The following is a 13,605-nucleotide window of genomic DNA, read 5'->3' on the forward strand; positions in this document are numbered from 1 at the left end:
CTCTACTTCCCAATCTCTCTCTCCACACCCTCTTTCTCCTCTCTTTCCCCTTCTTTCCAATCTCTCTCCTTCTCTCTCAGCCCCTTCCCATGGGCAGCCTCTCCTCACCTCATCCGAGCCCGAGCGGAAGATGAGCAGGTCAAAGGGGATTGCTGCCACAATGTCGATGAGGAACCAGCCCTTGAAGTAGTGCACGGCGATGCGTGCCGGCTGGCTCACCACCTCCTCATTGCCGTTCACATAGGTGGTGCGGAAGTTGATGGCGATGTCCACGATGAACATGACGTCTACCACCAGGTCGATGACATTGAGCGGGTTGCAGGTGTAGCCGCAGGGCCGTGCTCTCTCCTCCACCGGCTCGCTGAGCAGGAAGGCGGCTGAGTAGGGCGTGAACACGGCTGTGTAGAGCACCAGCAGCAGGATTAGCCAGTCCCACACGGCCTTGAATGGGCTGTAGTGCAGGATGGTCCACTTGTGGATGCGGGGTGCCTGGAGCTTGTACTCGGGCAGCACGTCAGCGCCTAGCGACAGCACCTGGGCCGTAAACACGTTCAGTCACAACCAGTCCCTATGCTTCAGCAGCCTGGAGAGGTCAATTCTGTATTATGAGTTAATACTGCTATGATATGCCTTGCAATATATTAAAATATACTGATATGTATTTTGATATGATACTATGTTGTCAAATAGTCATTATTTTTGATTGAAATTGTTTACTGTTACATTATAAAAGTGTCTACTTGAAAATAAAACACTGATCTGTATATATATATACACTCATTATATACTCATATATATATTATATATATATATAAAAAACACTCATAATGTATGAATTGGACAGGATGCTCATGGCATACAATAAAAATGTATTCATTAAAGATGATTTGCATATTGCATATTGCTTATTTGCACATTGCAGTGTTGATTAACATATATATTTTGCAGTCCATATTGGAGTGTAATTAATTTTTTTTTTTTTTTTTTTGAGTGCCCAAGGTTTGAATATGATTTAGAAAACTCTTGGCCTTCAAATTCAAACTTCAGAGACAGTAGTGATGACAGGCCAAGAGTAACCAAAACTGAGCTTGAAGAAGCCCACTCACTCTAAGAAAGGTACACTACAGGGGCAGTGTCATCTCAGCATATCATCACACACACACACACACACACACACACTTCCCCACACTAAATCAACACATCAGGCAGAGTTCAGACACTGATTATTAACTTCAGTAATGATGCATTCATTTGCAAATATCAGTCAAGCAATCAAATATACTTCTACACACATATTCTGTTACAGTGCCTGATTTCTGTGAGAGGTATCTGTGTCATCTTTTGGACACTGCTTTTTCAGACTTGAATGCACCCCATAATGTCTCCAATTGTTTCCTCCTATCTCCAGAATGACTCTAGGAAGACTTGGAGGAGAGTCAATCTCAGAAGTCCTAGAGGAGAGGGAACCTAAGAACTAATCATCTGAAATACTGCTCTTCTTAGAATATAACAATAACATATATGTGATAGACATGGAACATAAAATAAACATGAACGCATGGAACTGTGCACAGTACTGAACCCAGACTTAATATATATCTTTTAGGCTCTACCTAAGTCTACTTTTGATGATATCAGGCGATATCAGTTTGAATCATGTATGGTGTTTGAATCATTAATGGTGTTTTTAACTGACAGTACACAGTATACAGTATCCCACTACATGTACCTGATAAGCATTCAGGAGTAGCAAATCTTCAATGATATCCCACTACATTTCATGATACTTGGTAACATAATACCTAACGTGTGTGTGCGTGTGTGTGTGTGTGTGTGTGTGTGTGTGCGCGCGCGCGCGCGCGTGTGTGTGATTATAATACTGTTATAATGGTGATTATAGTCACTTTATATATGTTAGGTGCACCTGCATCTGCTTTGTGTGAGTGGGACTGTGGTAAGCAATGTGTTTCTGAGCAGTCTGTCCAGAGGAGCCTCTCATCCTTCACTCCTCCAGATCTTTGAGCAATCACGCCAACAGCAAATAGCCCTAATGTTCCATTAGCAGATAGTGATTAAGGCTGGCTCAGGGGACCATAGCAACTGCTGGTTACCATGGAAACCACAAATTGATTAGGGAACATCAGTAAATGTGGAAAACTTTGGTGGGCTGGAAAAAGGAGGGTGCCAGGTACCATTAGGAGCTGCAAACACATTTATATATTAAGATGTAGTAATACTTTATTCGGACCTGAAGCAAATACACTCACTGCAAAGAGAGCAATGCCAAATCTGCAGACTAAATCCTTTATTTCTGCTAGAGGAAGCAACCATCTGCCCAAATAACATTTATGCCCTATAGTACCATCAGGCTCAGCTGACACATAATGTACTTTATATTAAATAGAATAAAACAGAGATGATGTTAGAGCATAGTACACAAATGCAGATACTGACAAAAACACAACCTCAGGAAACAGACTTGAATGGTGCAGTTTTACCCCCATTTCACCCCATCTCTACAGGTTATGGCTGTGCTGGTGTAGAGGTGTGTCGTTACTGGCACGACGATAACCACCTCCAGTTCCAAGTTTTCCAAGGCACTGTGATCTCCCCGACAACAATCGCGGCACAAACAAATTCTCAAACAGCCTGTCACGGTGGATCCTCCATCCCAAAACAGACACAAACACTTCCACACAGACACTTCCACCCACTGTCCATGATCCCAAACAAGCACCCACAGGTGCGCACACACACACACACACACACACACACACACACACCCCATACACTCTCTAACTACAGTTCTGCTAAACCCCTCTGAGAGCACAAAGGGAGAGAAGACAGCCTCTAAAATGATCATATCAGAGAAATCAGACCTCAAGAGACATGATAAGTTTGGAGAGAGCCAGCAAGATTCTGCTATGAAGAGAAATGAAGAGAGGCAAAGCTTAAAGCAGGGAGAGGCATGGTGAGAGACAGAGTTATGCTAACAACCTGCTGGTATAGAATCTGCTTAGACTATCTTGTCTTCCAGTTCCCAGCCAGACAGCAGCTGTGATGCGTCTCAGGCCTTTTTATAAATGTGGCTGGTCACAGAGCTCCAGCACCATGTGATCCTGTGGTTCCTTTGCTCTGAGCATGCATCGGGCTGAACTAACCTAGTTAGCGGGAAATCGACAGAAATGCAAGGAGAGAGGCTTTTTAGGAACATGTTCAGTACGTTCCAGCCAACTGGACCCAGTTTGACTGAGCAAGTCTCTCTATCTTTTTTTTGTTCTCCTTCTCTTTTTTCCTCTCCCTTTCTGTCTCTCTCTCTTTCCAGTCTACAGCTGTGAACTGGAAGCATTGGTGAACTGGAAGCTTTGAGAACCATGTTTTGGTAATAACAATATAAGTGCACTATTGGGTGAGCTAGAAGTGGCTCTCCATCTGGTGATGAACACAAACATCCGCTGCCCAGGCAAATGAGGAATCTTTTCATAACAATTAGCATAGCCTTAGACACCAAGGCAACAGGTGGCCTCGCAGCCATGGTGACACAATAATAACAACAACATGCTCGCCAACTGTGGGCTCTGGTGTACAAAGCCCTGAGCACACCTGACCAGTATGATTTTAAAACTAAAACACACTATTGGTGCAGAATAACCTTGCACCCCCGGGGTATGGAAAGTTTTGCGTCTGACATTATTCATTTATCTCTATGTAAAATAGTGTCTGCACACTGACATCCTACCAAAACCCAAGTCTATACTTCATTAACAGAAGCGCTGAATCATTTCCCTCCTGGAGGCAGAGCTGTTATGGCCTGCACCTTCGTGCGCTGGAGGTGAACTCTAGTTCTGGAGTGAGACTAAACAGCTTCGCTAGTGTGGCAGTCTTGAAATGTGAGATGTATACTGAACACTGGTTGGACAAAAAATCTGAAAAATAACCGAAATAGCCTAAACTAAAAGAAATACATAAATTTGGGAAGATCATTATAAAAGACTGAAATGTAAATAGAATGAAAAATAGAATGAAATGTAAAAATTTCAAAATGAAGCTTCAGTGACATCTCAAAAGTAGTTATTCAAATAAAGAGGCGCAGCCTATAGGACATAAGAGGGTACAAGAGAAGAAGGATACAAAAGAGACCCAGCACAATGGGCATTACAGAAGTGTGTGTATGTAGTTATGCATGCATATTAATACATGTACCTCCAGGAATAAAAGTATCCACACCACACCAAAGAGGTTAAAACTTATCTTGAGTTTCTGAGAAATCAAATTCTCTTCCTCGGAGCAGAATAGCCTGCCACTTTCTACTGAACTGAAATGTCGAGCCCCTTGAATACACATTAAAACCTCTCAAATCTGTACTTCCTAGTAGAAAGTGTAAGCCTAAGGATAAGGAACCATCTGTATCTCAATCACTCCAACTGTTAAAGAAATATATTCTCAGTATTTCAGGAATAAGGTTGAATGCCATTGCAGAAAGTGTTAACACACCACTTAAACTGCATCAGAACGCATGTGCACAGTGACCTAGAAAGAGAGCTACAAGCAGATCAGCCTGTTCCCATGATGTTTCTCCATCTCCCCTGGTCTCCTTTTCTCCATTTTCCTCTAAATTATTTTATGAAGACTGCTTTTTGATGAAGTTTTACTGCTGTTTTATGAAGGCACACGTTTGGCCCCTCCTAGCATCATTATTGTCATGGTTACCCTGTCTCATGTATTTGTTTTGCTTCGGTGTTTCGTTTCCCCGCCCATCATTTGTAGCACCAGTGTCTTGTTAATTCTTATTAGTATGTGTATTTAAAGCCTGTCTTGGTCCCTGTTTGTTTGCTGGTCATTGTTAACCCTAGCCACTGTTCGTGTTCCAAGCCTCATGTTTTCTATGCCTGTTTATGATCTCTAGTGTTTAGTGTTTGTTGTTATCTTTGCTTGTGGTATTGTTATAGCCTGCTTCCAATTTGTCATTGTATAGTGTTTTGTGTAGTTTAAAATGTACTCCTGGACTCTGTCTCTCTGACCTTGGACTGTGACTACGACCCTGATTATGGATTTGCCCTTAAAAATATCTCACTCTTCTCAGTGTCTGCGTCTGTCTCGTGATCACTCCACGTTATACTGACACACACACACACACACACACACACACACACTGAACAGCAGTTTTCATAAAACAATTTTCATTTTTTTAATGTAATGGGAAAGCAATGAGAGCAGAGAAAAAAACAAAGAAATACATTCTACTGGTGGATGAAATATAATCAAATATCAATACTAACACCGACACACAAACTCAAACAAGAGTCTTAACAATTACTCGCCAACTACAGTACAAAGTCACACACACGCACGCACGCGCACGCACGCACGCACACGCACGCACGCGCACGCACGCACGCGCACGCACGCACACGCACGCACACGCACGCACGCACACGCACGCACGCAAACCATGATTGCACACCCAGGTTCATGTTTTGACTGTTTAACTCTCACACGCACGCACAGGGGTTTTAGTGATGTATGAGTGTTGCGGATATAGATATAACCACCTCCTTCCATGACTGGTCTGATGCATCATGTCTGCACAAGCATTTGTGAAAGGCTGACCATGGAGGCAGGGTTCACACTCATGGCTAAAAACCTCATCACTGTAGCACTGAGTTGGCAGAAAGCCAGGCCAGTGGAGGCAAGCAAGCTAGCACGATCTGGCTGAAAGGAGCCTGATCATTCTAGCTCATCACAGGTGTTAAAACAAAGTGCAGGATATGCACACGAATGCACATCATTTGCAGACATTGCAGACAGATGCACATGCTCTGTGCAAACAAGTGCAAATCATTACTCATCCAGCTATGCAACAGTGTTTTTCTGCAAATTAATACGAAATGGATACTTAAAACAACAAGAGAAAGCTAAATATATATACTGCAATACAACCTTCAACAGTACATTATTTAAAATAACTTTTTCAGTGAAAGTGTAGTGCCCAGATTTGTAGACAGTAGACTAGAGTAGCATGGAGAAATAAATGAATGCTGCATACAGCAAATCTGCTTTGCTGCCAACAGTTACCCAGAATGAAAGCGTACACCTACAGCACGAGGGTCCTTTACTCACATTCTAACTTCTACCATTTTAATTCTCTTCTTGACTTTTTCTTTCAAGACCACAAACCCATAAACATAAAGAGCAAAACCAGTTACATCCTATAAAATACATCTCACGCTCCAACCCCCACATACACAACTTCATCACAACTCATTAGACACATTTGTCACCTGTGATAACCATCTAAATACATGCCATCAGCTATCAGTCGAACACAACAGAGCCATATTTTTCGCTCAGTTGACAAAGGTGCAGGAGACAACATACGAAATAGTTTTTTGGAGAGAGACAGGGCAGAAAGGTCAAGCCCACAGGGCAGAGGAAGGGGAATGAAGAGAACAAAGAGGAGTGGCAGCACTTACAGATTTGAGTTGTAGCTTCAAGCTCATTCTGGCATTGAGCACTGCACTGGAAGAAGAAAGCAGAGCAGAGCAGACTGACACACAAACACACACACAGCTGCTTGCCCTCACTCTGACTCCCTCTTTGTCTTACACACACACACACACACACACACACACACACACACACACACACACACACACACACACAAAAATACCCTCTCCAAATAACTGTCACTGGTGCCTGACGCTAGCCCAGCAGCCCTAAAGGAGACGAGGACACTTTTACTCTTGACCTAGAAATGGGCCAGATTGCTTCAAAAGTACATAAAATGTCCTGTGACAACCCATCAATGTGACAGAACCCGCACCATGGGACTGCAAGAAAACGGCAATTATGTAATCCAGTTTTCACCAAGAATGAGCTATTATGGCATATCTGTGTTCCCATCAGTAACTTAATATAAGCAGAAATTATCTTTTCTTTGCTCTCAAAACACACATTTACGGCATTTAGCTGACACCTTTATCCAAAGCAACTTATAATTATGAATGAGCAATTGAGGGTTAAGGGCCTTGCTCAGGGGCCCAACAGTGGCAAATTGGCAGTGGTGGGACTTGACTTGACAAGTTGATGACAAGTTGAGTACCTTAACCACTGAGCTACCACTGCCCACACAGACACACACACACACACACACACACACACACACACACACACACACAGACACACAGACACACACACACAGACACACGCCTTTCTGCTGTGTAGACGTGTATCATGACTAACCATGTAAACAGCTGTGTGCCCTAACACAGGAAGGTCAATGGCAGCAAGGATCAGTAGAAACATCAAATCACTTTATTATTTTACGCAGCACAAAACTGGACTTCATTTATGAAGCCAAGAGCCACCTGTTGAATAGCATCACCGCCCACAGCATGGCCAGAGTTCCGCCCACAAGTGCCCCACCTCCTGACACACAGCAATCACCCAGTATTACAACCACTTCTCACCAGTTCGCAATGAAGACTGATACAGATAAGCAAGACAGAGCAAGGAGAAATTAGACAAAGAGACAGAAACAAAGAAAAACAGGGAATGAGGAAGAAAGAGAGAGTGGGATGTACAGGGTGTTTCTAGGTCTCCTGTCATTCCTATCCACTGTATCCATTAGCCCTCAAGGCCAAGGTCACCATCAGGTCTCTCTCTCTCTCTCTCTCACACACACACACACACACACGCACACGACAATAAGATGGTCATTAGATTCAGTAGTCTTGTAAAATAGTCACAGTTCTTTAATCACGCTGAAACAGAACTAGTTAGACTGTAAGTTTGCTATAATTTGTGACTAAAATAAGTTTTTTAATTAGAGTATGAATGCTAGTAAATAGCAAAATGCAAATATTAGACCCAATTTAGAAAATGCATTACTTACAGAAAGAGATAAAGACAATGAGAAATGGACACAAACAGACAGATATTTATACACGCGAGATAGATAGATCCCTCTAAGTGTGTGCCTACAGGTGTTTTTGATATACATATGACAAATCATGGTGAGCCAATCACTGCAAATGATTGACCAGTAGGTTCAAGTTTGGTTTATTTGTCACATACATAGTCATACACAGTATAACTCGCAGTGAAATGGTTGAGTGCTCTGTCCAAACTGAGGAAAAAGAAAAACAGGGGTGCATAGAGAAATATATATTGTATAAGGTATTGTCTGCAGTAAATGACAAACAACAGAGGTCATACCCATCTCTCTCTCTCTCTCTCACACACACACACACACACACATACACACAGCTAATCATTTAAATACATAGCTTTGAACTGAGTTGCAGTTTGGACTGATTGATTTTTCCACTGGCAGGATGACAAACCATCTGCCATGTGCATTCATGGAGAGGACTGGGGTCAGTACAAACTCTGCCCCTCTATCTCTCCATCTCCCTTCTCTCTCTCTTTTCCTCTCTCTCCCTTCTCTTGGTACCTTCTATCTTTCTCTTGCTTCCTTGCTTTCCTCCTTCTCTCTTCCTTCTTCTCCTCTCAATCGTTTCCCCCCTCTCTCGTTTGCTTTCATTTCTATTACATTTTTCTCAGGTAAGGATAAACAAGGATAAACATAGAATAAGAAAACTACACTGCAGCTTCAACATCACAGCTAAAGTTCCATTTTCACTATAACATCCCTGGTCCATACCCCCAAGTCAAATTTTCTGTTCTAAAATACAATCCACTACATGGGTCATAGTGCACTACCATAAAAGCAAGCTAACACACACACACGCGCACACCCACACACACCCACACACACACCCACCCACTGCTGCTTGATACTGTCTGCATCTCTGCACCAGTTTATAGATCCATGGCTATTTTTAAGTGAGGATGTTTTTTAAGTGGATGATGTCATCAACGTTCGAGCTTTCCATCAGCAAGGGGTCAGAGCTTTCTAGTCATCAATTACATGACATCAACATCACGTCATCGAAGCGTGCTATCATTCCCATTTCCCGTTTATCCAACCATTCATTTGCCATCATCCACTTCAAACAGACCAGCACTTACCCCACCCCCTCTTTGTCCCATAATCCTTTCATGCAATCCAGTGTGCCAACACCATTTATCTACACTCACCTACTCAGCCCATATCGCAGCACATAATGTGCATCTCTAAACACTGATTTACCCCCTTATCCCTTTTACTCATCATTTGTATCCTTCAGCATTCTTTTACTCATTTTACTCATTCATACAATACATTTTCTGAAAATTCAACCAACTCCAATTCACTCCTTCAGCAATTGACTCCTTCACCAAGTCTCTCCAGCAGCCATTCAGCCAGTGTCAGGGTAAGTTACTAACCCTATTTATCCCATATTTATCCAATTCGCTATTTTCCCCAATTACTTACAAAACCCACACCTTTTCCTCCCCAAATTACAGCAAGAATGAAATCAGAGGAAAGTATTTATAAACAGCTGGAATATTCTGATTCATTTTTTACATCTACAGAAAATGGAGGAAACATATACTGAGCTTGCAAATGATGAGCTTTGTGTCAAGCTTGCATGTGCAGTGGACCTGGCCATCAGCCAGAGCAGCTCCTCCTGGAGCTTTACCATACTCAAACCTCCACCTTCAACCTCAGCCACATCACCATACTCAAACCTCCACCTTCAACCTCAGCCACATCACCATACTCAAACCTCCACCTTCAACCTCAGCCACCAACACCATACTCAAACCTCCACCTTCAACCTCAGCCACCAACACCATACTCAAACCTCCACCTTCAACCTCAGCCACCATCACCATACTCAAACCTCCACCATCACCATACTCAAACCTCCACCTTCAACCTCAGCCACCAACACCATACTCAAACCTCCACCTTCAACCTTAGCCATCAACACCATACTCAAACCTCCACCTTCAACCTCAGCCACCAACACCATACTCAAACCTCCAACATCAGTCACCATCACCATACTCAAACCTCCACCTTCAACCTCAGCCACCACCACCATACTCAAATCTCCACCTTCAACCTCAGCCACCATCACCATACTTGACACATCAGGTCTGACGTAAGCATAAGTATGTGAGCATGTATGTGCATGTGGGTGTGTTTGTGCACATGTATGTGTGTGTATGTTGTGTGTGCATATGTGTGTATGTGCATATACTACCTGGGTAACCTGTGTGACCTTCTCAGAGACGTTTTGTGTGCGGTCTTTAATCTTGTTGGGAGCAATAATTTCGATCTTGGTCGGGGATGGCGGTCTCAGACGGTCAGAACCGAACGACAGCGTCACCTGCGGGATCCGGCCAATGGCTCGATGCCGCATCAGATCTGAGTCTGATGTGGAGTTCACATTATTGGCCTTCAGATCTGAAGGTGAAGATCACATTGGAAACAATATGGCTCATATGGTCTTTCCCATATTTCCCATATTTCGTTCCAGCATTTAATTAACAGGCTGTGAGTGCATACTTATAATTCAGTTAAAATGTAAATATCTATTTTAATTTAAATATTAGTATGCATTCTTTTTTTTCTTTTTTTTTGTAAATAAAATCACATTTGCTTCTGTATGCCAAAAATATACATAGATATTAATACAAATAATACTATAGATAATAACATATTCAACAATCAGGCAGATACTCAATGCAGACAGACAGACAGACAGCTAGACAGACACATATTACTCTGACATTGTCATAAAGTTCATCACAGACATGTTGGCTTTAGCGTCACTGCTAACAATGCACCTGATGCATTAAATATCGCATGCAAATATGTAACCATGAGTCATAAGCACAGATACAAAAAATCCCCACACCTGAACAAATAACTCATGTACACGTACACACACACACACACACACACACACAAGCTGGGTGTAATCATGGCTATACAAAGCCACTGATTGGCACCAGAGCTCTGGAAAAGGCCTGCCATGCTGCGTGGTGTTCCCCAGAAGAGTGCAATTTCTCTGTGGATCCAGACAGCTCTGCATAGGGTCTGTGGAGGCCCACGCACGACCTGAACTACATCCTCTTCAATGCAGCCCTTCTCCTCCATTATTGCATTACAAGACCTGCTCTGATTCTTTTTATTTAATGCCTGTAAAATATATTAATTATATTAATTTATCCTATTTATATTAATTGATATACATTGTTAGATCAAATTCAGATTCATCATTTACTGAAGTCACCATCTCTTTTAGGTATGTAGTATCTTACATGGTTATGGCGCCTACTGCCCCTTTGACGGCTGCCGTTTCTCCACGTTAACAGGACTCCCTTCATATTCATGCTCACCGGGAGATGAGGGGGCTGAACAAACAGGACTCTGACCTGGCAAGAAGCTACTAATCAGTTTTAATGAACAGCTTTCATCCCCTTGCAACCTTCTTGACACAGCCGAGTGGAGAGAGACGTTTGCAGTGTGTTTCCACTCGGGCGTCATGCTCCCAATAATACCTGTAACGCTCGACTGATATACCGTTTGTTAAGCATTATCACAATAATGGCCTTTACATTACTGAATTGTGCTTTGAGCACCCTGACTGATTTCAGAGTTCACTGATGAAAATAATGTGGGTGTTGCAATGCTGGAGTGAAAAAAAACTAAATTATCATAAAAAATTTTAACAATGTCTCAATAAGAGTTTATTCATTTATTGCAATATACTGGGAGGCATACTGTAATCACAATATAAATGTACAATGCTATATAAATGGGAAACACTGCTATAATTCAGTTTAACACTCACAGGATCTTTCTACTTTTACATTTAGAGCATTTAGCAGACAATCATGTGCAGAGCGACTCACGGAACAGCTTTATTGTAAAGAAGTAAGTGCAGAATTATTGAATAATCAAGTGCATTGAAGTAGCAGGGGTGATCATTCAAATGTTTCTTGGGTTTTCAGTCTATGCCAGAAGACAGCAAGGGACTCTGCTATATAAACAGGTAGAGGAAGACCATTCTACCATCTGGTTTCTGGTACAGAAAAGTCTTGAGACATGCCTTCCCTGTTCCTTGAGGGGCAGTGGATCATGATATGCTGTACTTGAGGCAACATACTGGGTGAGATACCATACATGGTGGTACTGCTAGGCGGGGTCAGGTACTTGTAAACATGTGTCAAGGTTTTAAACCTGAGGCATGTAATCTCCGGAAGCCAGTGGAAGGAACCCTGATTCTAACGTTATGAAACCGTTCTCTCCTGTTTCAAAATGTTACACTGACTGCCATCACCTCTGAGGATTTGAGCGCCCAGACACGTGTGGTCCTTCTGGTGGAGCTGGTGGGCTGGGCAACAAATTTATGGCCTGTTACTGGGGCAGCCATAATGAACCTCCACCAGCCCACACACACACACACACACACACACACACACACACACACACACACACACACACACACACACAAATACACTAGAGATATGAAAAATCTGATCAACATTAATCAACATTAACTTTGGCCTCTGAAGTCAGATTCTTATGGAAGGCTGCATTTTATTGCGTGTCACGATCTCCGTCACCAACAAGCACTTCCAGTCCCATTCTGCATTACATACACAGCAAAGAGAAATACAGGTATGTCTTATGTCCCCATCAAATGGTTTAGAAACAACCCACAGTGTTCAGTGCAGTGTTATAAGACCTAGTTTAATGGGAAATGTGCCACAGTAAAATGTTTCTATGGGCCACTATAATCATGGGGGTAAAAAGCCAAATTGAAAGCCATATTTTATGTTTCAACATGGACTGTTGAGCAACACTACACAACACAAACATTAGCACCATGGAAATATAACAGGTACTACATTTCCCATTACCCAGCATCATTTCAAATGCTTGAGCAGATAACACTTTCAGTAAGAGTCAGTTTCAGCAGTTTCTTTCAGGGCTGGCAGAAGAAATTTACCTACATCAGCTATACAGTTTTCTAGCTACTATGATGTTAAAAAATAAATCAAATCACATAATTCACATGTAGTTATATTTCTCAAAGGAATTATTTCACATGTACATGAGTGACAGTATTATTAAAATGTAATGTAAATTATTACTGAAAAAAATTATTTTGTATTGACAGAAGTGAGAGAGAATACAGAAAGTCAGCAAGGAACAGGAGAGAGAAGACCGGAGAGAAAGAATGAGAGCAGATGGAGTACTGGTAGAAGCAATAAGAATGGGAAAGAGAGTGAGAGTAAAATTCAGGAGGGAAAAGGGGCAGCAGGCAAAGGAGAAGGAGTGGGCCTTTTTAAAAAAAGCACATGCACAGTTTTGCCCCACGACTGACTGGCAAACAAAGGGTATTGGGCTGTGTCCCCTTAATTCTGTGTCTCCTCCAGTATAACAGGTAGTCTAGAAATACGCCCCCTTCAGGAGCGCTGTACTTATGTCAGCTTGTTCTAAAACTCACCACAGACATACACACCAACACTCACACCAAGACTCAGACACGGACACGCACGAACACACACGCACACGCACACACACACACACACTCATGCGCACACACACACACACACACACTCACGCAGACATGCTCTCACCGCTCCACTGGTCTCTCATGCCGTCGATGTCGTGCAGTGAGGAGGCCCGCCGGAGGC

At 42.5% G+C, this 13,605-nt stretch overlaps 1 protein-coding gene across 4 annotated transcripts in view; it reads right to left on the reverse strand.

Annotated features, from left to right (window-relative positions):
• Positions 1-13,605, reverse strand: part of kcnh6a (potassium voltage-gated channel, subfamily H (eag-related), member 6a) — a 34,867-nt gene that overhangs the window by 10,070 nt on the left and 11,192 nt on the right. For all 4 annotated transcript variants that reach the window (XM_035523956.1, XM_081711221.1, XM_081711222.1 and 1 more), the window contains 3 exons: positions 13,549-13,605; positions 10,158-10,360; positions 109-534 (listed from right to left, as the gene is read on the reverse strand). The exon at positions 13,549-13,605 is cut by the window's right edge and continues 202 nt beyond it. In XM_035523956.1, the coding sequence (XP_035379849.1) occupies positions 109-534; positions 10,158-10,360; positions 13,549-13,605 (686 nt within the window). The remainder of the gene's footprint in view (positions 1-108; positions 535-10,157; positions 10,361-13,548) is intronic.

This window comes from Electrophorus electricus, chromosome 3 (genome assembly GCF_041902795.1).
Source record: "Electrophorus electricus isolate QZ-2024a chromosome 3, ASM4190279v1, whole genome shotgun sequence".
NCBI lineage: Eukaryota > Metazoa > Chordata > Actinopteri > Gymnotiformes > Gymnotidae > Electrophorus > Electrophorus electricus.